General features: G+C 33.2%; 4 protein-coding genes and 1 non-coding gene across 5 annotated transcripts; 2 read left to right on the top strand and 3 right to left on the bottom strand.

The window, feature by feature from the left end:
- Window positions 1-125: 125 nt before the first annotated feature.
- Window positions 126-1464, top strand: LOC106348010. The gene has a single exon (XM_013787651.3). It carries the CDS (start codon window positions 816-818, stop codon window positions 1416-1418), a length of 603 nt encoding a protein of 200 aa, XP_013643105.1. The 5' UTR covers window positions 126-815; the 3' UTR covers window positions 1419-1464.
- LOC106348009 (annexin D2-like) lies at window positions 1434-3449 on the bottom strand. Its single transcript, XM_013787650.3, has 4 exons — window positions 3240-3449; window positions 2736-2881; window positions 2226-2657; window positions 1434-1846 (listed from the first exon to the last, which is right to left on the bottom strand). The coding sequence occupies exons 1-4, from the start codon at window positions 3313-3315 to the stop codon at window positions 1550-1552; spliced, it is 951 nt and encodes a 316-aa protein (XP_013643104.1). The 5' UTR covers window positions 3316-3449; the 3' UTR covers window positions 1434-1549.
- Window positions 3450-5573: 2124 nt separating this feature from the next.
- TRNAR-ACG lies at window positions 5574-5646 on the bottom strand. The gene has a single exon. It is a non-coding gene; the product is annotated as a tRNA-Arg (tRNA).
- Window positions 5647-5763: 117 nt separating this feature from the next.
- LOC106348011 (asparagine synthetase [glutamine-hydrolyzing] 2) lies at window positions 5764-8813 on the bottom strand. The gene is made up of 13 exons (XM_048734896.1): window positions 8654-8813; window positions 8319-8457; window positions 8133-8228; window positions 7902-8043; window positions 7729-7824; window positions 7541-7635; window positions 7312-7470; window positions 7144-7224; window positions 6840-7061; window positions 6544-6759; window positions 6375-6461; window positions 6182-6289; window positions 5764-6103 (listed from the first exon to the last, which is right to left on the bottom strand). The coding sequence occupies exons 1-13, from the start codon at window positions 8731-8733 to the stop codon at window positions 5927-5929; spliced, it is 1698 nt and encodes a 565-aa protein (XP_048590853.1). The 5' UTR covers window positions 8734-8813; the 3' UTR covers window positions 5764-5926.
- A 578-nt stretch (window positions 8814-9391) lies between these two features.
- Window positions 9392-11547, top strand: LOC106348012 (UDP-N-acetylglucosamine transporter ROCK1). The gene is made up of 5 exons (XM_048734894.1): window positions 9392-9635; window positions 10237-10285; window positions 10372-10944; window positions 11021-11095; window positions 11197-11547. The coding sequence occupies exons 1-5, from the start codon at window positions 9526-9528 to the stop codon at window positions 11359-11361; spliced, it is 972 nt and encodes a 323-aa protein (XP_048590851.1). The 5' UTR covers window positions 9392-9525; the 3' UTR covers window positions 11362-11547.
- The last annotated feature ends 16196 nt before the right edge of the window (window positions 11548-27743 follow it).

The following is a 27743-nucleotide window of genomic DNA, read 5'->3' as shown; positions in this document are numbered from 1 at the left end:
AGGTTGCGTACTTTTAGGGCTGTGTTAAAATTACTCGTTAGTCGTTTGTTAATTTGTATTTCTTGTGAGATAAAACTCAACAAAAAACAATCGTACAACCAGATTTGAGGCTTCGTAGTTCATTTGGTTAGAGGGCTTTAACTCCACCTTATGGGTTAAAATACAGATGTGAAAATGAGCCGTTATATGGGCCAACACAAGCATGTCTCTTTGGACGTAGGCTTTTGGGTTAAATCCTCGTGCACAAAGTTACACCTTACATTCCAACATGGCAACAGAATTTTTAATACTTCTTCTGGTGTAGTCAGTGATTTTGTGACAAAATCCAAATTAAATTTTGGTGGGTCCAGTTAAAAGATTTGGAGTTTGATTCTTGATAAGATTTTGGACATAGAAGATCAAAACTTGCTTCACTTCCATAATATTATAAAAGATCATCGTATAAACACAACACAACGGTTAATTTTTATTGGAGCAATGAGGATATGCACCAAGTCATGATCTAGTCCACCCATGTATTATAAAACCCCTTTGAGTTATATTTAATATGAATACACTGTCTATTACTATACTTTAAAGCTAAAGTAAGTGACAAAGTGTTGTCCTTTGGAATTCTACAATGGATAAATCTAGGACCACTTACTAAGATCTCGAATCATACAAACTACCACTAAGAAACTCAAAAGTCATGTGAAACTAAAAGAAAATTATGGTCACCTTCCATCATAGGGTTATATAAATACAAGTCTTTGTTCCATCAACATATCCATCAACAAAACTTCATCTTTTATTCTTAATTTTGTAAGAAAGAAAAAATGGGTGTTATGGGGAAGAAACTTAGTTCACTAAAATGCGAAGTGAGAGTAATAGAAGCAAGAAACGTGGAGATCAAGTCACAAGCTAGTACTCTGTTCGTTAGATTCTATCTCTCTGCAGGACACAACAGAAAGATAGAAGTAAACACAAGAGAGCTCTGTCAGAAATCAGAAAATCTCGTATGGGATCAATCTTTTGGTCTAGAGTGTCAAGGCAACGAAGCAGCAGTCGAGGAGTTAAAGCAACAAAGAGTCATTTTCGAGTTAAGGAGGAGGAAAACAGCTTCTTTTCTGAGGAAGTCATCGAGATCAGAGGTTGTAGGGAGAGGAGAGATCTCATGGGAATCGGTTTTCGAGTCACGGGGCATGGAGATGGAGAGATTTGTAGTGATGAGTGAATCGAAAACTCTGGTGTTTGGAGATGATAGCCCTGTCTTGCTGAAGATAGGTTTAAAAGTCCAAGCTTTAGAGATGGAGAAGAAGATGTTGATCAACAAGAAAGAGAAGCTTTGTGCATGTTGTAGTAGTAGTAGAGACTGTAAAAGCTGTAGTTGCTTAGATTACGAAGCTTTTGCTTTAGCTTGTGCTCTAGATTGTATTTAAGAAAACAGATTTTGATTCAAATCAACAAACTCAAATAGCATTGATAGATATAGTTGCAGAACCAGTTTTCACAACTCTTTTATTCAAAACAAACCATGAAAATAAAAAGGGAAATAGAATCAGTTTCAGTTTCAGACATCCCCATGTCCGAGAAGAGCAACAAGCATGTCCTCATAATCACCAGAAGTGTCTTTAGCGACGGCACGGTCCAAAGGAACGCTGTTCCTGCGCTGATACTCCTCTTTGATGCGTTCCATGTCAACTTCAGTTCGTGTAGTCACGACTCTGGTTAGTCCCCACTCGTCAGTTCCCATTTTGTTGATTGCTAGACGCAGAACCTTCTCAAAATGCTTCTCAGGGTATGTCAAGCAGGTGATTGCAGCTCTAAGTAGTTTCAGGTAATCATCATCTGAACCTTCCTTCAAGTTCTGTAACATTATTCAACACATAATCAATCAGCTGTTTGAACAAGATATTATAATAAGGGTAGTAGTCATGGGCATATTATCCGAAACCGAAAACCGAAGCAGAGTGGAACCGGAATCGAACCGAAAAGACTAAAACTGAAAACACAGATCGATATTTACAAAACCCGAACAGTTCCCTTTTTTCTAAACTGAAACCGAACCAGAACCAAACCGAGAAACGAACAGCTAACTAAACATTCAAAAAATAGTGAAAATATTAATTTTTTTTAATTTTTATATATATATTATAATTTATAAAAAATATCCAAAAAAAATAGAATTACCGAACCGATCCGAACCGAAAAACCGAGAAGCATTGAAAGGTAGCTGAAGTTGTTACCTTGTTGATGGAGTTTCCATGCTCATTGTTGTAGTGGTTGAGAGTAGCACCAAGCTGTGCTTTGCTTCTTGTGGTCAAGATTCTGATGAAGTCATCATCGTTGAAAGCTTTCTCTGAGACCTTCTCGTGAAGCAACTTGGCTTCAGATCTTGCGAGCATCATGTTCACATCGTCTCCTTCGTACCTGAAAGTGCTAACCAGAGGAAGCAATAGCTTGCGAAGGTCACCGGAAGTGTGTTGAGCAACATCTTCCTCGAGCGATTTCTTGTAGCGAGCCTGGTAAGCTTGCTTGACCTTAAAAAGCTCAACAGCAGACCTTGTGCAAGCGATCTCGACGAGAACCCAGTTGTTCTTGGTGAACATTTTGGTGGATTCTTTGGCCAGATAAGCATCTCTCTCCGCTGGATCAAGCGTCCACAACATCACAGCTCTCTGTTACAATCAAAGAACCAAATCTCAGTGTTATAATATAAGATAATCAATGGAGACCATTAAATAAAGATAACAAACCTCAAAGTCGTTAGAGAGCTCTTTGTCTAAAGCCTTGAGGAGATCCTCATTGTAAGTAGCGGCGTAAACGCTGCGGATCAAGCTGCGTTGTGCAGAGTTCCTGTGAGCTAGGATTGATATGATCAGCTTCTCGTTCGTACCCCATCCTGCGTTTCAACAATCAACACTTTTAAAAAAAATGCTTAAACATAAATCATCTTAGGGGGAACATAAAGTTGTCTCTTTTACCACACTTTCAAAGTACTCGACTTTTTGGATCTATGTGTTATGTAAGAAGAAAAAAAGCTTTGGTTTTAACAAAAAAAAAAAAGAAACATACTTTCATCATCATTAATGTATATTATAAGATCCTGATCTAGTGACTGAAGAATATAACAGATCAGTATAAGAAGAAGAGAGATCACAAGTAAAATCATCCCTAATCACAACAAAATGTAGTAGATCGTGACTATGATCAACAAAACAACATCACGTGATGAGTATAAGCAAGTCTAGACTAGAGACCTGAGAAAGCCTTGTGGAGTTGCTCGGCGTCATCTTCGGGGAGAGGGACATTGCTCGGGACTTTCAGAGACGCCATTGTTGTTTTTGGGATCGGACTTACTTTGAGATCTCTCTATATGTGTGTTGTGTTTTTTTCGTTGTAATGAGATGAAGAAGGTTGATGCACGTCTTCTCACTTAAATAACGTTACGGGAAATCCCAAAAGTTATTTTATGAATATAAAGAAAGTAATCTCTATGCATTTAATATTAAATCTAAAAATAATTCAATATATGGACACATATATTGTCCTAATAAATCATTTAACAGCTGTCTTGAAGAAAAAAAAGAGGAAATGGCTTTTTCTATGACATTTATATTTGTATACTTTAAATTTTAAATTTGGGTTTAATTTAAAGGTTAGTAATGATTGACAATGTATAAAACTAATTCAAGTAATCACTATTTCAATTGTTTTTTTTTTTTCTCAAACCAGGCTGTAGTTAAAATCATTATTACAAAAAGAGATAGGAGGGATATGATACCTAGTTAATTTTTTATAATATAAAAGTCTTCTTTTTTGCTTTTTTTTTTTTGAAACACAAGTCTTCTTTTTTGCTACAATTCAGTTTCGAAGAGAAAAGTTAATTGTATACAGGCATAAATGTAAATAATTGATCGGTACATTGTCAATAAATGTGATGTAAAACGTGCGCTGAGATGGAGAAACTTGCGAATAAGCAGAATGTGAACACGTTCTTTGGACTTGGTCAATTCAGAATAAGTCCAAAATCAAACTGTTTTTCAATTAAATTATTTTTATTATATTATAGAAATACTGAGATACGATGTGGAAAGCGAGGACGATGATGAGTCCATGGTTTACTTAATGGCGTTGTTAGTATTGGAATTTTATTAAATACTAAATTAAAGTGATTTTCCTGCATAAATATAAATATTATAAAATAAATATATTATAATAATTTATTAATATTTTAGTTTAATTTATTCTGTTATTTATTTTATAATCAATATGAATAGTTTTAAGTAACATTATGTTATTTTAATTAGATATATAATTTTAAATATATAATATCTCGACTGTTTGGTTATTATTTGGATATATTAGATAATATTTATTTTTTTGATTCAACTATAATATTTTGTAGTACAGCCTAAAATTTTGATTAATTTTGTTATTTTGATCCTTGTCTTAGATTTGTAAACATATTTTAGTAAGAATATGTAGAATTCAATATATGTTGTTTTGAAAATAAAATAATAAAAGTAAACTAAAATGTTGACGATTCAAAATAACATAAATAAATATGATAGTCCTTTGAAACCTTATATATATATATATACATATATAAGTTATACAAAAGACTTAATTGTAATAGTTGGTTAATATATATATTTATAATATTATTTAAAAATTTCATATTTATTTATAATATGTTGAGTCGTTTGATAATTTATATGTATAAAATATTACTATAAATAAAATATATTATTTTAATTTAATGTTTGATTTTGTATAAAAAATTTGAATTGGTCTAGTTACTCATTTTGTGGGTATATTGTATTACATATATTCAGTCAAATCAAAGTATAACTATTTCTATTCATTGTATTAGTTTGGATGTACATCTTGTAAATATATTTTGACTCTTTAGTAATTTAGCATACGTTAATTTGAAAAAAGAAAACTATAAAAATAAAATGATGATAGGTACAAAGTTATATAAAAACATAACCGATAAATTTTAAATGGAAAAAGTATAATAAATATTTAATAATAATAATTAGATATATTTGATTCATTAAGAGTATTATCGTAATTAACCATCATGAGAATTAACGTGAGTGCGATATGTAAGAAAATAATTTTTCAAATAATATTATAATGATCTACTTTGAAGAAGTGGATGATATATTTTTTAAAATAAATGAAAGGAACGAGATTTTCATTTCTTCAATTTTTTATGTAAACAAGAAGTTAGTTAAATATGTAGATTGAAAACACGGATGATTTATATTTTTTTTAAAATACATGAAAGGAACGAGATTTTCATTTCTTCGAATTTTATGTAAACAAGAAAACGATGGATGGCTAACGTGGTTGGCGATAAAGCTAAAGTATGAAATGGAGCAGTTACTTCGTCTACTCAAATTTGATTAAGCTAATAGTATAATATTTTTTTAGAAAAAGTTAAGATGCCATAGAGGTATGTACAACTAATAAGGTTAGGTTATCTGTCTTTTTTAAAAAAGAATACATACGATTCTGAAATGTCTACTCCCAAATTGAAAGCTAATACAAGCGATAAGAACAGGGCCAAAAAACAAAAGCAGCGACTCCGCTGGGGATCGAACCCAGAATCTCTGGTTTCGTAGACCAGCGCCTTATCCATTGGGCCACGGAGTCCTTTTTGTTATAAAGATACATACCTAAAAAACAAATACACTTACATACCCAGTCGAATAGAAGAAGTTGCGGAGGAGCAGAACTCTAAACTTATTTAATGATAAGAACAAGTGTGGATTCATCAAATAACATTCAAAATCTGAAATATAAATCTTCCAAGATTTGTCTGAAACAAGACGCAAGAACTAGAACTTAGGTACAAATGCAGACAACGTGTATCAAATTTGAAGGAACTCTGGGGATTCATGGGAATGCTTGTAACGTTCTCTTGTCATCCGTCTTAACTTCTTAGGGCACCATTGGCAGCTTTATCTTCATCATAAGCTGCGACATGAACTCCAAGAGCCGCACGTCCTGAAGGATCAAGATTCTTTGACCAAGTTGCATCCCACTCTATAGCCTTCGCTGTACTGCAAGCTATACTTGGACCTCCTGGCACAGTCGCTCTTGCAGCACTCTATAAAACAGACAAGACTAAAGATTATGAACAACACCAAACATTTTAAATGTTTGTAGCATACTGATTAGAGTTTACCTTAGGGAAGAACTTTTCGAAAATGGTTCTGTAGTAGTAAGCTTCTTTAGTCATAGGTGTGTTGTCTGGGAAGACAAAGCTTGCGTTTGACAGCATAGTGTCAGAGACCTATAATCAAATCAAGAAAGTATGTTAAAAAGTTTCCAACATTTTTATCAAAAAAAAATTGTCTTAAGAAGTATATATATCTCACATGTTTGTTTGCATGATCTTTCAAACCATCAATCCAGCTATACCCAACTCCATCACTGAACTGTTCTTTCTGTCTATACAGAATGTGCTGTAATTCACCAGATGATGAGAGGAACTTTGTGTTAGAACCTATAAACAGTGTGATTGCAAGAAAAAAAGACTGAGCAAACCTTTGGCAGGTAAGGCTTTTCTTCATCATCAAAGGCATTGCGTAGCACCCATTTCTCAATCCTCCCGAGATCAGGCCTGATCATCTTCCACTCTGGATCAATGCTCATCGCCACATTTAAAAACTCTTTATCTAGGAAAGGCACACGAGCTTCAACACCCCAAGCAGATGTTGACTTGTTAGCTCTCAAACAATCATATTGGTGAAGAGCTTTGATCTGTTTAAGTAAAAAAAAGCAAAAGATAAACAAGATTCAGTGATAGAATAAAGCAGAGCAAAAAAATGAAAAGGAGAGACCTTTCGGCATGTTTCTTCGTGAAACTCTTTCTTGTTAGGTGCCTTGTGGAAGTACAAGTACCCTCCCAGAATCTCATCAGAGCCTTCACCAGAAAGAACCATCTTTACACCTAAGGATTTGATTTTTCTGGACATGAGAAACATTGGCGTGCTAGCTCTTATGGTAGTCACATCATATGTCTCAATATGGTAAATAACTTCCTCTATTGCATCTATCCCATCCTGAAGTTATCGATAAAAGAAGATATTAAACTGTCTTATCAAAGATATATGATAAAGAATCTGGTTCAAGGAGGTGAATCACCTGAACTGTAAACTGAAACTCGTGGTGGCGAGTCCCAAGATAGTTAGCAACTTCTCTGCCAGCTTTAAGATCCGGCGACCCCTGAAAAGCAACAACAGAATATATATATTAAGTATCTCCCAAGGGGCAAAAAACACACTGTAAGAGTTCTGGTGTTAAGTTTTAAACCTTCAAACCAATGCAAAATGTATGCAACTGTGAACCCCATTGAGCAGCTTCAGATTTTTCCAAATGGCGTAATGCAACTGAAGCAACGAGGGACGAGTCTAGACCTCCAGAGAGAAGAACTCCGAAAGGCACATCAGTCATTAGTCTCTTTATAACAGCCTACAAAAAAGATCATGTTCATGCTTCAAAAACCTTTTACAGCAATAGGACTGAACATTTTGAGGATAACCTGTTCAAAAGCATTGCGGAGGACTAAAGGATCATATGGGGTTGAAGGAACCAGCTCAGAGTACCATGAAGGATTGTACCACCTCCTAAGCCCTCCTACAAGTTAAACACAACTTTCAACTGAAACTACAAACCGTAAAAATGCCTCAAGTTTAATTCAATGGTATAATAATAATAATAATAGAATACCTTGTTTACTTGAATAGATGTGGCCTGGAGGGAAAGCCATAAACTGCTCACAATCATCACTAAGTGCCTTCATCTCAGAAGCAAACCATACAGAACCTATTAAGAAGAGTTACTAAACATTATACACTACTTGATGAGACAAGATTAAAACAGTACTTGGAATATATATATACCATCAACACCCCATCCGATGTATAAGGGGATGACACCAATAGCGTCCCTTGCAGCTATGAAACTCTTGTCGCGTGTATCGAGAAGGACGAACGCAAACATTCCATCCAACATGTCAATAAACTCCTCTCCATGTTCTTCATACTGCAAACAATAGAGATGTTCAGAGTTACACACTCCCAAAATTGAAAGCTAGAGCAAACTAACTAAACTATTCAGACTCTTCTACTTACAAGATGAGCAATGACTTCACAGTCACTACCAGTCCAGAACTGATGAGACTTCAGCTTCTCACGCAGAATCTTGTGGTTATATATCTCTCCATTGACCTGAAAATCATTACCACATTTTGATCATCCATTCATGATGAGACTTACTGAGAAGAAAGCAACAAAGAGGGTATCAAAAGAGAAAAGTACAGTGACAACGACGGTCTTGTCTTGGTTATAGAGAGGCTGGTCTCCGGAAGTTGGGTCGATGATGGCTAAACGCTCATGAGCAAGGTAACAATCTTCATGACAATGGAGTCCACTCCAGTCAGGACCTCTATGCCTCAATCTATACACAAACCAAAAGTTAGCCCAACAATTCTCCACAAAGATGAGATCTTTTTGAAACAAACACATTGCCCACGATTAAAAAAGGTTGAAACCTTTGGATACGAACTCATAAACGGTTGGCTATAACGTGAGTGCATTGCTTCATCATTATATAAATGGATGAGTCAATGAAAGGGAGGGGGAGAGTGAGATACCTGCGAGAGAGTTCGATGATGCGAGAACGTTTAGCTTGAGAGTTGTCGATGCAACCAAGGACTGCGAGTATCCCACACATTGTGGTGTGGCAAAGGAACAATCTTCTCTGATAAACAAATGGATTGAAGAAGAGTTTTATTTATTTATATATATAGGGAGGCTTTCAAGTTTCAATCACAGCCGTTGATTTTGACATTTCACTTATAACCCTAATCTTTTGTTTTTTTTTAATTTTGGACGATTGGTAGAGAAATCTCTATATCCGGAAAAAAAATCATTGTCCAAGTTGGAGAACTTATAAAAACATTACCACATGCTTTTTTTTTTTTGTTTAAAAAACATTACCACATGCTATATACAGTATTTGGCCTTTCACATTTTCGAAACCACGTTTTGAACGATTGGCTCAAATTTTCATTGGTCAAGAGTTTTACAAATCAATTCAATTATTCTTGATTTTTGTAAATATAATTAGCTATTTTTCTCTCCATATCTACATCATCTAAATCTAAATCAAAAAGATAAATATTAAAAAATATTAAATTGTATTTTAATATATTGGATTTTATATAATAATTGTTTTCACATTCTATTTAATTGGATTTGTCATAATATATGATGAAAATAATCGAAAAAGGACTTAACTAGTAATGTTTGTTCCTTTTTATTAGATTTAGTAAAGGTGATGGATTAATTTGCAAAATATGTTTCTAAATATAAGTAACTACTTGTCAAACAAAACGGCGCCGGGTTGGTAGATCTTCACAAGAGAAGAAGTATAAAGTTAGAAAAGAGAAAAGTGTTCTTCTCCTTCTTCTCGTTTCTACAACACATTCTCCACCAACAGCGAAGAAGGCGATCTATTGGATTCATGGCGGCGTCTAACGGAGCAAAGAGTCCGTCGAAGATGGTTTTGTTTTACTCCTTACTGCTAACGCTTCAGTACGGAGCACAGCCTCTGATCTCCAAACGCTGCATCGGGTACAACCTTAATGCCCTCTAAATCTCTCTTCTTGGTGATTTAGTGGGTTCGTTTTCTGGAAAATGCGAGTTTTTTTGTTTGAATTTTGTTTTAATGCAGAGTTGGGAGTTTGATTTCTTCGTAATCTGTTTGTATGCTTTGATCGATTCAATCTGCAATTGTTGCTCTTAATAGTGATTAAAGTTTCAAACTTTGAATCTGGAAACCTACGTTATTGTGGTTATTACTGTGAGAAAAGACGATGCATGATCACTGTGAAGCTAAATTGCTATAATGGTGTCCGTGGCCTGTCGAATTAGCTATATTCATATCACAGTGTTTTAGCTGTTAATGCTACTCTTGAGGGGTACTAGTTTATAGTCTACTACTTGGTATTGACTTTTTATGTTCATTGTGATACTGAGGAATAGCTAGTTACTAGTTAGGCTTTGTTGTCACTAGTCCATTTGTTACTGTGAGAAAAGGATATTTCTATGCTCTGTGTGATACTGAGGATAGTTAGTTACTAGTAGGCTTTGTCAATAGTCCATTTGGTTGTATCTTCTTGTACGGTTAATGGATTGCCTAGTGTCATGGTTTTTGATTGATGTTTTTTTGCAGGAAGGAGGTTATTGTAACTTCATCTGTTTTGACATGCGAGATTGTTAAGGTAAAATTGGTCGTTCTTTAAAACTCTTTTGAAATTTTATGAAATACTGTGTTTGAAAGTTTGGTTTGTATGTCCTTTATTTTCAGGTTATATGTGCTCTGGTTCTCATGGCAAGAGATGGTAGTTTGAAAGGGTTAGCAAAAGAGTGGACGTTGATGGGATCCTTGACTGCATCAGGGCTTCCTGCAGCCATATATGCACTTCAGAACAGTTTGCTTCAGATCTCCTACAGGAGTCTTGACTCCTTGACCTTTTCTATTCTCAATCAGACCAAAATCTTTTTCACTGCATTCTTCACATTCATCATACTAAGGCAGAAGCAATCTGTTCAACAAATAGGAGCTTTGTGTCTACTGATCATGGCAGCAGTCCTTCTAAGTGTTGGTGAAGGCTCTAACAAGACTTCTTCAAGTGGCATTAATCCTGAACAGGTGCTGTTTTCTGGAATCATCCCGGTCTTGGTAGCCTCTGTGCTCTCGGGTTTAGCATCTTCTCTATGCCAATGGGCTTCTCAGGTCAAGAAGCATTCATCATACTTAATGACAGTAGAAATGTCTATTGTTGGAAGCCTCTGCATGTTAGCAAGTACCCTTAAATCTCCAGATGGTGAAGCCATCAAAAGACATGGCTTCTTCCATGGTTGGACTGCTTTAACCATGGTAAACTGCTTTCTCTAACTCGATGGTAAGACTCTTATTGCTAAATATTTCTAATGCATTGTGATTGTTCTTACAGGTCCCAGTTATAAGCAATGCTCTCGGTGGAATACTCGTTGGCCTAGTTACATCACATGCTGGTGGTGTAAGAAAGGTAAAAAACAAAGAAGCTTCCTGATCATTTCTTACACAGTTCAATACTATTCAACAAAAACTGAAGCTTATGTGCAATGTGTTTTTGTTTTTATTCCAAAGGGATTTGTGATTGTATCGGCATTACTTGTCACCGCTCTGCTGCAGTTTGCGTTTGAAGGAAAACCGCCTTCATCGTATTGTCTCGTAGCTCTTCCTCTCGTGATCAGTAGCATCTCATTGTACCAGAAATATCCATACCTGGACAAGAAGAAGAAGAAGGTCTAAGAACCTTTTACATCTTCTCAGATTCACAGGGGTAGCTGCTGCTAAATATCTAGATGATAGTGATTCTTGGACCATTCAGAAGAATTTGTATTATTACATTGATAGGGGTAATACATATGGAATGAGTCCTGTAATGATCTGAATCCATGTTATGAGTTTTATTTTATCAAAAACTTTAGCTCTTGATTCGGTGCGTTTATCTGTTCTGGCGTATTTATGATTGTGTACGGTGGCTGAATCTGAGTTCGGCCTATGTGTTTGAAACGGGGCAAGAATAACGCAAATTCAACCACTAATCTTATATTATTGAAGACAATAGGCCCAACACTCCTGTTCCTTGGCGTTGGTAAAACAAGCATACTTATTCGTTATTTCATGTAGGGTAACTTCGACAACAGTTATCATCGGTTCCTAATCTCTCCATCTACATTGATCCATTAAAACACGACCTACATGATACATACGCAACTGTTGGGTCAATATATAGCTAGGTGGTTTGACTGTTACGTACGAGTCTATAAGGCCACCGATTCTGTCCCAATATCAGAGGAGAGGCCCAAAACAGAAGACGGCTCAAGGAGGATGACGCTTCTAGAAGGAATAAGGAATAAAGAGGAATCGCCACTAACGGCTTTGGAGCTGGATGTTGGTGACGTGTTTAATTTGCTTTTGCTTATTATAAAAGTAATAGAGAATGAGGGAGTTGGTTATCGAGAGAGAGGATCCATCAGAGAGAACTCCTGTGAAAAACTCTGTCATTGTATTTGCTTGTTTTCTAAGTAAATACAATATCGTTCTTTATAATCGATTGTTTGAATCCCTAGTCGTAACAAACTTGGTATCTCCGTTGTTGGCAATCCACTTGGTTGATGTTTTATACAGTTACTGTTTTACTCTTCGTAGAGAATGGCAATCTGATTCGTTAGGGGCAGCAACAATGGTGCTGAGTGTTTCATCAGTGTTAGGTCAGAAATGCACAACCTGGGACTATGAAAGGAAGTGCTGTCGTTTTGCTTGGAGCAAACATGCTCTTCAGCTTATAAAAGCCTCGGTGGCGGTCTGAAATTCGGATTGAATCTGGTCGATGATGTGATTCACCTCCAAAGGTTGATCTTTGGTGCACTACAGGAAGTGAAATCATCAGGGCGTGGTCTGAAGAAGAAACTAAAGCTTGCTGATAGGAAAGTGTACTTCATGATGTGTTGGGTCAATGAGCAGACTCAGACTCCGGAATTGCTTTCGTGCTCTTCAAAATTCAATTCGAGAAAATAAAAACCTAAACTTTGACTCAAAAGAGAAAGATAAACCTCAAAGAGATGATTCAACTCAGCATCTTCTCTCCGTGACTCAGTAGACTCAAAGCTCGATGGCTTACAACAAGTAATCAACCCATTTCTTCGTGAGGGAAAGAGATTGAATTTGGAAGTTAGCTTAGCTTCCGTTGGTCTTTGAAGGGTTTGATAAGTGGGTCGGTGTTAACGAACTCGATAGATAGAACGCCATTGTTCAATCATCAGAGGATGAAGGAAGAAAAAAAGGCTCCAAGCTTGAAGAAGATGATAGCAAAAAAAGATTGATAAAGAGGTGAAATTTAAGAGAAGGCCGAAACGCTGCGTTTTAGTAGTAAAATTGATAGCGAGCCGGTGAACCGAACCAGCAGACATTCTGGCCTTGTCTCCCGGACTTTTAAAAATTAAACTATATGGTTCCTTTTTATTTAAGTTATAAAAAGTTCATAAAAAAAATTGAACTATGTTTTGTGTTCTTCTATATGCTAAACATGCGTATGATTTTCTAGTTTGTTTCTTTCGGTATGAACAGGGGCGTGCCAATAGTGTTAGGAAAAAGGTATGAAGTCTTAGGCCTCCACGTAATTCACAAAATTTGGGGTATTTGAAAAATAGTTAAAAGTATTTATGTTTTTCACTTGAATTCAAAACCGGACATCAATTAAGAAAAAGGTTTGTTAATAATATATAACAATAATATTTTATTTATTTATTCAAGTTCTAAAATTTTAATTTTCAAATTTGTTTCCACGAAATATTTTTGTATTTCTATTTAAAACTTATTTCTTTGTTATATTAGGGGTATTGCCTCCGCCCAAGTGCGGAGTTGTGAACATAATTCTTGTTTCATCTCAATATTTGTTAGGGTTATTGTAGTTATGAATTTTGCGTTTTGAGTTGTGTTTCAAGATTTTTTTTTTTTTTTGTAATAGGATTATGAGTTGTGATGATGAATTGTGTATGCATTGCTCTCCACTTATGAAAAACTAAACTGTGTTAGTAATGTGATTGATATAATTAGTGTTGTTGTTTGCTGTGTCACTGAGACTTATTGTTTGTTTGTCTTTTTAATTTGTTTCTTGTATTGTTGAGAGTACATAAATTATATTAAAATTATTGAGAGTACGTTTTGTTTATGGATATTTTTTGTCCAGTTTAGTTGTGTAAGTCGTATGTATTAAGTAATAATTTCTATTATCCTTATTATGTTTGTTATATGTTTTTATTTTATTTTTAAACTTGTTGCTTTTACCGGACCTTTAAAACAAATACATGAACACTTGTAGAAATAACTATAAAATGAGTGATAGTTCTGAGTATTTGGGCTTTAATGAGTTTTAAACGAATTTATGTATTTCTCATAAGAAGACAATAGCATTGGCAGTTGACATTGGACATGTAAGCTACTTTTATAAGACAAGAGGAGTGAGCAGGTGGAGATGTTGTTGTCATCTTTGTGTCTGTCGGGATTGTCTCTTGTATCTCATGTTATAGTTGTGTTTGTTTATCTCTTATTTGATGGGTAATATGTAAACAAAAATCATTGTCAGTTATATTTATCAGAGTTCATAACTTACTCTGCTTTTTTTAAATAGCTGGCTGTGTAGTTTGTATTTGCTTAGCCGACTCGATGTATGTGTCGTTGCGAAAGTAAGTTTGTAAATTGTTAAATAGTTGGCCGTGTAGTTTGTATTTGTTTAGTTGACTCGATGTATTTGTCGTTGAGTTTTAGTTGAGGTGATTGGTTTGGTGTATTTGTTTTGATGTTTATTTCTAAGATTAGACAAAAAAAAAAGAGGTGATCATTAATGATTCGTCTTTTTTGGAATTCTAGCTTTTGGTGTTTTGATTGTTTGGGTTGTTGAGGTTTCTTTTAAGCTGTAAAATAAAGTTTTTGTAAAATTAGTTTGATAAGTAAGAGAGATAAATAGACGACCACATAATTTGGATATGAAATATTTTTGATTATTGATGTTAGCACAATATAGATAATAATATAAAGGAAATTGTGTGTTGATTGTTTCTTACGGATCAATGAGGTGACGGATAACGACTCGAGTTGTTTCTTTGCTAAGGCCAGAGCCTTGGACAGAACTGATTTGCCCAACCACATCTGCGAGTTTAAATATCAGTTATGATAACGAAACATATTATAAACCCAGATGCAATATAATAATATACATAGGAGTTTTAGGCTTGTGTTCGCAATCACTTGAAAATTTGCAAATAGTCTAATTATGATTGGAGCTTGATCTCAGGAGCACCCGTGATGACTTCATCAATAATAGTTGGTGAGATAAAACGAATGAGGAATGAATGATCAATTATCTTGTATATGCTTGAGCACCTAACAACCTCAAAACGATCGACTTTCACAATGGAACCAATTTTCAAAGATGACATGTAATGATTAGCACGTCCGGCGGGAATGATCTCATGAATCACGGAATCTGTAAATAATATTATAATAATTAAAAATAATTATATTAAATAAGTGTGAAAATCGAAGATTAACTTACCTTTTCATCAAGGAAGAGAGCCGTGATTCCCATAAACTTACTGTCTTTTTTGAAGTTCAGAGAATCCCATAAGCGAGGAGGTTAGAGGCTATGGTCTGACTACTACGACCAACACGGAGAGACTCGAAGGTTGAGTGACGGATGCCGGGAACGCCGAACTGGAAAGGCAGAGAGACATTTTCTAGAAGATCGTTAAAGCTAAGAGGAATCAATGATTTTTGTGGAGATGCAGATTGAGTTCATCAAAGATGAGAATCATATATTATGGTTTACATAAATGTTACAAATTAGGAACATTTAAGATCAAGCGATTTAAGATGGGGAGATGAAGAATTCACCGGTGAAAAAATAGATTACGAACAGACACACAACGCAACTCTGTAACTCAAACTTGTCTGAGGTAATGATGAAAAAAACCCTAACTCATGTTAAACGAAGACAGTTTTTAATATGAAAAATACTATAATTATTGTTTTTTTCATATAACGTGATAAACTTCATTTAAAAATGAAACTCATAATACAATTGTAGGCCCGACCCACAGAGAAAACCGAAGAAGCAAAGGTTTATGTCCTTTATAAATATACTAGGTTAAGACCCGCGCCTTGCGCGGAATGAACATTATATATAAAATTATTTTATGTATTAAATATTTTTACATATTACGAAATAATAAATATATATTTAATAATTAAAATTTAGTAACTACTAAATATATAATTAAATTGGTGTGAACATATAAATCAATTTTATTAATCCAAAAAATATTTTTTTAATATTTGATAGGATATGTAATTAAATTTAAATGATGCTAACATACATAGTATATTTTAGTATATTTTAAATATTAATGTCTATTAAATGATGATTTCTACTCATATAGTCGTTTTGATCATTTGTATCTTTTATATAAAAAAAATTACCGATAACAAATTTTTTATTGTAGGATTAATAGCCCTTAATAATTTTTGTAATTTATCATTTAAAAAAAAAAAGTTGTCGATGTTCGTTCAAAACTTTTATCAAAAAAATTGTTCAAAGTAAATTTTAAAACTTAAATATTGTATTTTATATGGTTTATAGTTTAATTTAAAATGATATATATATATATATATATTAATCTTAATAATTAATTAAATTAGACTTTTTGCTTATATGATTTTGTAATCATTTGTATTTTGTCATAACAAAAATTTTAAACCAAGGATCATAAAATTTGAATGTGAGACTTTTAACAGTTTTATTAATTTATAGTCGTTTGTAAAAATTCAAAATATAACAGTTTTATTAATCTAAATCTTTATTATATAGTAATTGTTGTTGTTTAATTTATTTAATAGTTTAAAATTAAACAAATATAATAGAAGATACACTAATTTTTATCAAATATGTATTATTCAAATCATTAATTGACATATATACTTTAGCCACATTAGGCAATTCTTTAAATTTTATTTAAGAAAATAATAAAGTACATTAGTGCTGAATTTATAAGGAAATATCCCCCTATACATTAAAAGAGAAGTCACTTTAGTGATTTCTGCTGAGGTGGCACTCATATAGAGCTTCTCAGGAAAAACGTTATAATTCTATTGGCTGGTTTTTTTGAATTTTTCTTTTTCATTTATTTTAACCAATCGCTTATGTAGACAAGCCCAAAACTATTGTCGATTTCGTTAAGCCCATATATAGCTAAGGGATAATAATTATCGATTTAGTTTAGCCTTGGGTACCCGTTCGGGTACGGATCGGGTATTTCGGATTTTCGGGTATTTCGGTATAGAGGTGTAGAGCCCGTTCAGGTATTTCTGTACTTCGGGACGAGTTCGGATATTTTTAGTTCGGATTCGGTTATTTCGGATCTGGTTCGGATATTTAGATTTAAAAAAAAAAATTAAAATTTTCATTTCTCAAGTTTCTTATATTTAAAATTATAACTTTCAGTTAACTAATTTTTTATTTTTAATAGATTGAATAGTTAATAGATTTGGACATAACATTTTAAAACTAAAAAAGCATTAATTTAGTTATTTTTTTTAAATTTCGGATGTAACTTTTTGTTAATTTTTTAAATAAAAAACTTGACATGCATTTTAAGTGAGTAGCAAATCATTTTTTTCGTAATTGTATGTATATCATATGAACTTAAAGTATGTGTAGTATCAATATAAATATTTTATATAAAATGAGAGATGTAAACTAAAAATATAAGGTTAATTATACATATGTTCGGTTATCTTCGGATATCCATTCGGGTTCGGGTATTATCCGTTCGGGTTCGGGTATCCAATCTCTCCTTATTCAATACCCTTTCGGGTATTTTGCTACTTTGGTTCGGATTTCAGTTCGAGTTTTTCGGATCGGATTTGGATGCCACTTCGGATATAGGGTAAAGTGTCCACCCCTACTAATTAGGTTGTTTGTTTTTAATAACTTACCTTTATAATATCGATTACTTGCGCAATTTGAAATCATTAAATATGCAAATAACTTATTGACAAAATTTGTTTTTAATAACTTACCTTTCTAATATAGATTACTTGCGCAAGTTGAAATCATTAAATATGCAAATCACTTATTCACAATATGGATTACTTGCACAAGTTGAAATCATTAAATTTTATCGATTTAGTTTACCATTGGACAAGATTTAGAATTAAGACAAACTAGATTATGACCCGCCCTTAAAAGGGCGGGTATATATATATATATTTGTTTTGAAAAATATTTTTGTAATCATATTTGTGTTTAATATTAATTAATTTAATATAATTTTTGATAACTATATTAAATAGTCAAGTTACATAATTATACGCTTATGCCATATGCATTTCAGAAATAATTTTTAAACTTTATTTCTAAAGTGTGCAACATATTATATTTTTTAGTAGTTACCTAACATAATTAGTCAAGAATATTCATACTTAAAAAACTCAACTCGGAATCAACCAAAAAATTAAAGTCTCATACTCTATTAGATATGGCCTATATACTCGAATGTTCTTAAAAATTTATATCCGAAAATCAATATTAAATCCAACCCGCACCGAAAATAAAACAAAATTTTTGAAAAGATTTTTGAGAATAATAATTTTTAATATATTATGTTATATATATATATATATATATGTGTGTGTGTGTGTGTGTTTGTGTGTTTGTATAAATAGATTAATATGGTTTTCATTAACTTTAAGTAAAATCACATTTAATAAATATTAATTTTTAATCAAATAAATTTTTAAAAACTCTTTTAGTTAAAACCCATAGAGTATATCTTTATAAACAGTGCTTCCATAATAATATCAAATACACATTTAAAATATACTCAGAATTTAAATTAGATATTGGCCATTTAATTAGGTACCAAATAGAAGATGACAGTATAGATCGGAGAAAAATGGTGGTTACATCCACGATATAATGTTTATATTTAGTTCTATGCAATGGTGCGATTATTATGCTGAAGTAAACATGGCCTGCCCGATTATTATGCTGGTGGTTCCACAATATATAATTATATGCAGTTAGTATGGTTGAAAATAATTAATTGGACATAACCTATATCAATGGGTCACACTGTTGTTTTAATAGAATAGATATTTAAAACTTTCCTTATTATTCAAACGGTAAACTTGCGCATGTTGATATCATATTTATTATATTGCTTACAAAATATTTTAATGTTTCTAATTAGGTTGTTTGTTTTTAATAACTTACCTTTCTAATATGGATTACTTGTGCAAGTTAAATCATATCATATGCAAATCATTTTTTGACAATACACATTTAATATCGATTAAGTTGAAATCATTAAATATGCAAATAACTTATCGACAAAATTTGTTTTTAATAACTTACCTTTCTAATATAGATTACTTGCGCAAGTTGAAATCATTAAATATGCAAATCACTTATTCACAATATGGATTACTTGCACAAGTTGAAATCATTAAATTTTATCGATTTAGTTTACCATTGGCAAAATTTAGAATTAAGACAAATATTAAAAACCTTTCTTATTATTCAAACGGTAAACTTGCGCATGTTGATATCATATTTATTATATTGCTTACAAAATATTTTAATGTTTCTAATTAGGTTGTTTGTTTTTAATAACTTACCTTTCTAATATGGATTACTTGCGCAAGTTAAAATCATATCATATGCAAATTATTTTTTGATAATACACATTTAATATCTTTCTTTAAACGATTTTATTATTTATTGTGCAAAATATTAAAATCATTAATATGAAAATAAATCGACTGTATATATATAGGAGACACCCAAGGTCTTAAAATACAAACATTTCCTTTTCATTTTTTAAAGTATTATTCACGAATCTCTCCTCTCATACTATTAAGGTATTACGACTATGCTGCTTGTGTGCTAAGAAAAATGTGTTTAGACGCAAAGGCTCCTCATCTTTAGAACCCTGAACTCAACTCTTTGTGTCTTGTCTCCAAAAAGCATGTCTGGTCTATCTTTTCAATGTGTTGAATACTGGTAACGACAATATGGTCTTCCTTTTTTTATATGTAGACTAGGTCGTGAGATTGATAGTGATCCAGAAAACCTTGATTGAACATGCTGATAAGCTTTGCCAAGTTAAAGCAGTTCTTGAAGAGGTTTTTTAGTACTTTCTCTCTCTTTGTTGAATATTGTCCGGAAAAGTATTACATTGTATCATTTAGTAATACTATCTTATATCATTTTTTTTTGTTGAATATACTATCTTATAAGTAAGCTAGCATTATGCATTTTTTATTTAATTCATGAGGTCATTTTCTCACAGCAGAGAACCTTTTGGAATGGCGCAGGGAGGAAATTTCTCAGGGATATACAGGAAGGTTCAACTGAAGCCGCTGAAATGGGATGGTGAAGGCGAAGAATAAAGACATGTAGAGGCCCTTATGATTTTTAAATACGGCGGTGTTCTAACTCACGCTGGTATAAAACAGGTGTTTACATACTCTACTATTTAATTTGTCATTGTTATATATATATATATATATATATTTTTTTTTTCCAAATATGGAAGAATTGTTTAACTTATTGACGTTTAACATCACTTGCCATATAATCTAACGAATATTACAAATAACAATTTATGGAAACTATTCTCGAAATTATTGAAAGACTAATAATGTTTTATTTATTACTTTTAATATTTATAACTTATAAAATAAAATGAACGAAATTTTATATAAGATAATTATAATAGTTTTATCCTCTACTTGATGAACTGTGTTCGAATATAATTATATAATAACTATTTTAAATATTACAAAATCCAAAAATGATTATTAATATTATTTTTAAATTATTTATCGTTGTTTAAAGAATAAATTCATCATAATTTTAAAATAATTTATAAAATGCTTACAAAATGCAAGGGCAAAGTTGCACTTTCAAGAGTTAAGTCGAGATCTAGATTAAAAATCCTAATAACTGGTAAAGAAGGGAAGCCGAAGATAAAAACATTGAATGTTGTCTACAAACAAATTTTTCAGAATATTCCGTAGTCACGGTACGTAATTTTAATCTACTTTTTTTCAAATACAAATTTTAAAATATATAACTGTTACAATTATTTATTTTTTGTATTTGCCAGATGGGTTGTGATGAGTTAGGAGACCGATGACGGTATGTCAATTTAATATTATTTCATGTTCAATAAAATTTAGAAATTTATAAATTTATCAAATAATGTTAACCCGTCAAATTGCTTACAAAATTTATTTAATTTTTTGCACGTTTCTAATTAAATTTGCTTTCTTTATCGAGAAATGCACTTCATAATTTATATTATTTATGGATAATATTTTGATTTTTATTATATTTTCTTTTAATATGTCTACATAAATGTATGTTTATTATTTATGGAAAAATAATATTATTCACCTAAAATAAAGAATTACGAAACATATACAATACAATTCTAATTAATGATAATATAAAATCTGTTACTTCTAAAACTATACACTATTTATTCCATTTTTTGAATGAAAGTATCTTCGTAAACACACAAAATAATTTGTGACGTTGCAATTATACATACACACAATATCTGCTTCTTCATACTGACGTTACTTGTTCCCTCTCGTGAAGTACGGACCGAGAGAGAACACAGGATGCGGACCGATCATGTTCTTATGCCCGCACAGGGTACGGACCGGTCACCTAGTACATAGTATATTTTAGTATATTTTGAATATTAATATTTATTAAATGATGATTTCTACTCATATAATCGTTTTGATCATTTGTATCTTTTATATAAAAAAAAATTACTGATAACAAAAATTTTATTGTAGGATTAATAGCCCTTAATAGTTTTAGTAATTTATCATTTAAAAAAATAAGTTGTCGATGTTCGTTCAAAACTTTTATCAAAAAAATTGTTCAAAGTAAATTTTAAAACTTAAATATTGTATTTTATATGGTTTATAGTTTAATTTAAAATGATATATATATATATATATATATTAATCTTAATAATTAATTAAATTAGACTTTTTGCTTATATGATTTTGTAATCATTTGTATTTTGTCATAACAAAAATTTTAAACCAAGGATCATAAAATTTGAATGTGAGATTTTAACAGTTTTAATAATTTATAGTCGTTTGTAAAAATTGAAAATATAACATATACAGAAAAATCAAATTTTTTTATTATATAGTAATTGTGGTTGTTTAATTTATTTAATAGTTTAAAATTAAACAAATATAATTGAAGATACACTAATTTTTATCAAATATGTATTATTCAAATTATTAATTGTCATATATACTTTAGCCACATTAGGCAATTCCGTAAATTTTATTTAAGGAAATAATAAAGTACATTAATGCTGAATTTATTGTTAGTTTAATAAAAAACTTATTATATAATTAGATGGACCATCAGATTTCTTTAATGATTCTAAGAATCATACTAGTGATGACATCATGTGGCTACAAAAAAAGTTGTAATGCTTCTCAAATAATATATAGGGGATATTAGTTTCAGCCATCAATATTCAAAGTATCCTTTAGTTTAGTGGTATAAATATTGGTGCTTACATCTCAATAACCCGGGAACGACCTCCTATATTATAGATTTAGTGATGTGAAACTAGATTATATTTTAACATATAGAAATTCTGATGCCTCTTAGTTTTTTCTAATAGTTATATATTAAAATTCAACTTCTTATCTACAGTTTTTACTATGGGTGGGCACTTCGGTTATTTTCTCGGTTCGGTTTGGGTTCGTTTCGATTTGGTTAGTTTGGTTCTAGTATTTTTCCAATTGACGTAAACCATAGTTAGTTTAGTTCGGTTTGTGTTCGGTTTGGTTTATATATGGTTCGGTTTATATTCAGTTTGGTTTGTATTTGGTTCAGTTTATTTTTTTGGATCGGTTTAATTAGATTCTTCTTAATTTAATTTTCTAAGAGAAATTATGTTTTAAAACATAAATTATGTAAACATAAACTATGTGAACTAAATTCAATATAAAACTGAAACAAAATTTTTTTAAATGTCACAACAAAGTATATAAAAATTACAACAAATGAAAATTAACTAAAGTAAAAAAAAAAACCAACCTCATTAGTAATGTCTCTTATATCATTAAAATTAAAAAGCCAATGAATAAAATATTTAAAATCAGATATTTAGATGATTACATATTAGGTTAGAAGAATATATGTTAATAAATGAAAAATGGAAAATATGTGGTTTAGTATTAAAATTTTAGTATATTGGTATTACTAATATTTTTAATTTAAATAATTACGAAAACACATCGGTTTTTCGGTTCGGTTTTAAACCGAACCGAACCATTCGGGTTGGAGAAATCTTCAACCGAATGGTTTGAAATAGAGTTTGGTTCGGTTTGAATCGGTTTCGGTTCGGTTGGTTCAGTTTGACTAGGTTCGGCTCAATTTTTTTGTCCACCCCTAGTTTTTACATTATAATTTTGACATGAATGCACAGGAAATATGGTACTTTCCCTTCTTCTCTCTTTGTAGCTTGTTTTCTTTTTCCCATAATTTTGACATGAATGGATAGGTAAAGGAAGGATATGTAAAGATTAAATAGTTATTTTGGAAGTTTGTCTTTATCTTTTTCGTTCACTCATTAACTTTTCTCTTCAATTTTTGTATTCACATTATAATTTCGAGATGAATGCATAAGGAATGTCTATCTGAGTATAATAAATAGGTATATAGGAGCAAGAAGGGAGAAATATATATAAATACAAAAGCATTACAGAGGGGGAGAAAGAAACCATGGAAACTGAAAAAGAGAGGAGCTACGAAGATAGAACCGAATCTTTTGTATCGCTTCCTCTTGACCTTACGATATATATACTTTTACGACTTCCGGCAAAATCCATAGGGAGGTTAAGGTGCGTGTCGAAGTTCTGGTTGACTATGACTACCACTTCCAGCTTTGTCAAGTCTTTCTCTGTCCACTCCTCGGCTCGACCTTCTCTTATTTTCTGCAAGAATGGAGAGGAAAAGTGCGTCTTCTACTCCTTTCCGCATCATCATCCCCGTGCTGAAAAATACCTCCATAAAGAGGAAACTGGTCTACCTCTAAGCACTATAACTAATGAGAATAATTATATTCCTCATCAATCTATCCACGGTTTGATCCCCTTTGGAAATTTTGAGTGTGTCATAATTTGGAATCCAACCTTGAAACAACACGTAACCTTACCCCAGCCTAAAGTCTCAAAACCCTTTATAAGCCTTTTGGGATACGATCCCATCGGTGATGAATACAAAGTGTTGTGCATGTCACTGAGGAATAAAGGTGAAGACCCTCAGATTTTTACAATGGGACCTCGAGAATCGTGGAGAACGATAATCCAAGACAGCCCTAACCATGTTATTTTCTACAAGGCAATTTGGAGATGCATCGACGGAGTTGTGTACTATTTAGCGGCTCGTGACACTATTGTGAGCTTTGACGTGAGGTCCGAGAAGTTTGGAGTAATCCAAATACCAAATATGGGTTGGCGTCTAAGAACACTTCCATGTGGTTTTATAAGACACAGGGGAAGATTAGCTTTGTTTTCTAATACCAGCAGTCTTTTGGGACAAATCTCATTATGGATTTTGGAGGATGCTGAGAAACATGAATGGTCGCGAAAAGACTCCTATCTGCCATTTGTAACGCGGAAGGGGAGCATCACGCTCTCTTTTTTCACATTAAGTGGTGAAACTGTTGATGATGAGTTGATTTACTTACCGATGTTTGCGGGCGGGCCATTTTATGCCATATACTATGATTTGGAGAGAAATAGAGTAAGAAAAGTTGAGTACGAGGGGATTGGAGAAATCGAGTTTAGATCTCATTGTTTTCCCAATCACATTGAGAGTCTTATGTCTTTGAACAATCTTCTTACCGCGCCCTAGAGACCACACCCATTTTTTTCTGCTTCATATTGTATCCACTATTAATATTGGGTTTAATGATTTTTTGTTTCTTCTAAAAACATCTTCAACTTCATTTTATTTCATACTCAACTCTATATTCCATTCTAATAGAGTAATCTTCTATATTTGAAGTAACTATATATTTTACTCTATTTTATAGTGGAACTTTTTTATTTATACTCTAACCCTTTTATTTTTTAATCTTTTATATTTTATAACTCTTTATCTTATGTTCAACATCTATATACATATATCTATATATATATAAATATGTTCGCTTTTCTCCTGTGATGCCACGTCATCAAGCTTGGCTAGAAGCTTCTGCTACATCACAATGTGACTGTCGTATCATCTTTTCCATAAACTATATGTACCATATTTTCTTTTCTATATAAACTAAGATTGGTACATGCACCAAATCGAAGAGGCGATTGAGAAGAAGTCGCACTATCATATTTTACAAATTTTAAACGTTTTTGAGAAGAAGCACTAGAACAGAAATTGTAACCTGTCTCTCAAGTGCAAGCTAGAGAGAGATTTTATAAAATTCAGTTTTATTATATTAATCAGGGGAACAACCTCAATTCTCTGTAACGCTGATGTTATCTTAAAGAACAGAGGCTGCACTCCGAGAAAAACAAGAAGCAATTAACTAGTTAATTTTTACTTAAAGAACACATTACATTGACTTTAATGTTGAATCACTAGTCTCCATGCCATGAACAAAGCACCAACCTCACGAGCTTTGTTATATTCCCTTCCTCTTTTGAAACTTGCATGTAGAATCAACTCATTTGGAGTTTGGATGAGCTAAAAGAATTATTTAATCTCAACGAGAATACAAAAGTGAAGCAACTTTTTTTTGGAACACATTAAAAGTGAAGCAATTAATCCATGGTTAATTTTATCAAGAAATGACATGAATGTTTTAGTATTTCTTTTCCTAAAAAATGATTTAACAAGAACAGTATTGATATTCTGATTAATCAGATAACAAAGAAAAGTAAGATCAATGCAGAAGAAATCTCTTTGAATAAAATGGAATATACATATGCCGATATGCGAACATGTCAAAGAGAAGAGAACAAACGAAAACCTCATGTCATGTTTATCAAAAACATCATTAGCAGTTAATGGGCCGTTTGTAGACATGCTGTCCCAAGTTAAACCCGATTCACATTTATCCTCTTTTCAATTCTAGTTGGGTATCTAAAATTTTCCCCGATTTAGTTTTTGAATTTGATTAATAGCTGACCAATAAGTCAATGAAGGGCTAGAAGCCATGACAACTAGCTAGCAACAACCATGAAAGAATTTTGTTTTTAATTGATGGGATAAAATAAATATAAATGTCATAATTTAAATTTCTCTCCGATTTAGTTTTGATTAATAGCTGACCAGTGAGTCAATGATCATGAGGAAGGGATGAAAGCTACAACAGCTAGTTAGCAACAACCATGGAAGAAACATTATAGAAAGTAGAAACGTTTTTTTTCCCAACGAAGGAAGGTCGGATAGCAATGGAGAACAGCTGGTTCATTGGAAGTCAAAGTTCTCTCTCTACTTAGAGAAACAAGACTTCGGAGTCGACTGAAACTCCTCCGAACGTAGAACAGTAACCGTCGAGCAGTACACGTCCGAAGATAACTACGAGGCTTCTGATACCGATCTACTTTCTATTGACCTTCGAGAACTAGATACTTGCCCGGAGCTTAAGGTATGGCGAAACGTCTCACAGCTGAGGAGAAAGGTAAAGGGTTAGCAACTAAACAATTTGAACCTAGCCGCATCAGAATCCGAGCACCAGACTTCGACCCATCTTCTCTGATCCAGGAGAACGCCCTTACGCTAATTGGCCGGCTCACAAACCCCAGAGAACAGAACATGGTTTCAGTTCTTTCCTATCTGCCTAAGAGATGGAATCTCCTAGGAAGGGTTATAGGATCTGAGCTAGGAGATGAGTGCTTCCAATTCCGTTTTGACGAAGAATCCGAACTAAAAAGGGTCCTCAACGAACGACCTTATCAGTTTGGTCGTTGGATGATTATACTACAACGTTGGGAACCAATAATTTCGCCTACCTTCCCATCGCAAATACCCTTTTGGATTAATATCAAAAGGATTCCTCTGCACTTCTGGCACGAGAAGATCCTCGGCATCGAACTGGGTCTGCTTGAAGCATACCAACTCACGAAAACCTCAGCCAGGATCAGGCTACTACTGGATGGGCTAAAGCCCATCGTCAAGGAGACTATCCTTGAATTTGACTCGGGAGAGGAAACTAATTTGGTTCTAGATTATGAGAATCTTGGAAACCATTGCTCCTACTGCAATCGTCTCACTCACCTCAGATCGAAATGTCCAGAGCGAGAACAGAGTATGGCCTTGAGTCATAAGGCACCTAGCCCTCCATCAGCTTACGATAGGGCTGGAATCACTAAGACCTACACCGCTAAGTATGCCGTTAATGAACACAGAGCTGGCGCCCCCAATGACTACAAAGTCCCCAATGACCACTTTCACCAGCGAGTTGACAGACATGGGAACCCGTTTGGACAACGAGTGGCTGCTGTTTCCACAACCGTTGGCGTGAGAAACAAAATCACCCCAGTCCCTAACCGTCCTGCTGACCTTGGAGAGTCTGAGAGACAACACAGAACCTACCCCAGTAGATATTACTATGGAAACTCTCCCCCTTACTCTTCTAGAAGAGTAGACAGACAGACCCAGCGATCTGACTCCCGAAAAGAACACTCTACAAGAGGCACACCCGAAATCCAGGGTACGGCTATATGGAGAGAAAAGCAACCAACAGAGGAGCGCCTTGAAGAGGATTCTCAAAATCTAGCTAGGAGTGCTAGACCTCCTGTGGGGAGGAATCTGAAGACACATGACTTCCCCCCATTGCCGCCGATCCCAACAACGGAGGAAGTCATGGAGGAGCTACAGCAAGTTACTCGATTGTACACAAGCTGTGATGACCCCATAGAGAGCACCGCCCGTAAACAGAGAGTTCTTGTCAGTGACGCTCGGGGTCTCATGGAGGAGACAGCACAAGGAATTATTATCGCAGCCCAGAAAGCACAAGCAGCTCAAACTCAACTGCAGGAAGAGATATTGGCCCAGGCCCCGACCATCC

This window comes from Brassica napus, chromosome A6, assembly GCF_020379485.1.
Source record: "Brassica napus cultivar Da-Ae chromosome A6, Da-Ae, whole genome shotgun sequence".
NCBI lineage: Eukaryota > Viridiplantae > Streptophyta > Magnoliopsida > Brassicales > Brassicaceae > Brassica > Brassica napus.
The sequence above is the reverse complement of the archived record's forward strand: the minus strand, read 5'-3'. Positions and strand labels throughout refer to the sequence as shown.

Excerpts from the sequence above, each read along its gene's own strand:
- LOC106348011 (XM_048734896.1), bottom strand. The coding sequence starts at position 8,733 with ATGTGTGGGATACTCGCAGTCCTTGGTTGCATCGACAACTCTCAAGCT. Across the intron at positions 7,471-7,540 it reads TCCGCAATGCTTTTGAACAG|GCTGTTATAAAGAGACTAAT; the intron begins GTTATCCTCAAA and ends TCTTTTTTGTAG. Across the intron at positions 6,760-6,839 it reads ACGAAGAAACATGCCGAAAG|ATCAAAGCTCTTCACCAATA; the intron begins GTCTCTCCTTTT and ends TTACTTAAACAG.
- LOC106348009 (XM_013787650.3), bottom strand. The coding sequence starts at position 3,315 with ATGGCGTCTCTGAAAGTCCCGAGCAATGTCCCTCTCCCCGAAGATGAC. Across the intron at positions 2,882-3,239 it reads ACTCCACAAGGCTTTCTCAG|GATGGGGTACGAACGAGAAG; the intron begins GTCTCTAGTCTA and ends GTTGAAACGCAG. Across the intron at positions 2,658-2,735 it reads AGCTCTCTAACGACTTTGAG|AGAGCTGTGATGTTGTGGAC; the intron begins GTTTGTTATCTT and ends TGATTGTAACAG.
- LOC106348012 (XM_048734894.1), top strand. The coding sequence starts at position 9,526 with ATGGCGGCGTCTAACGGAGCAAAGAGTCCGTCGAAGATGGTTTTGTTT. Across the intron at positions 9,636-10,236 it reads ATCTCCAAACGCTGCATCGG|GAAGGAGGTTATTGTAACTT; the intron begins GTACAACCTTAA and ends GTTTTTTTGCAG. Across the intron at positions 10,286-10,371 it reads TGACATGCGAGATTGTTAAG|GTTATATGTGCTCTGGTTCT; the intron begins GTAAAATTGGTC and ends CTTTATTTTCAG.
- LOC106348010 (XM_013787651.3), top strand. The coding sequence starts at position 816 with ATGGGTGTTATGGGGAAGAAACTTAGTTCACTAAAATGCGAAGTGAGA.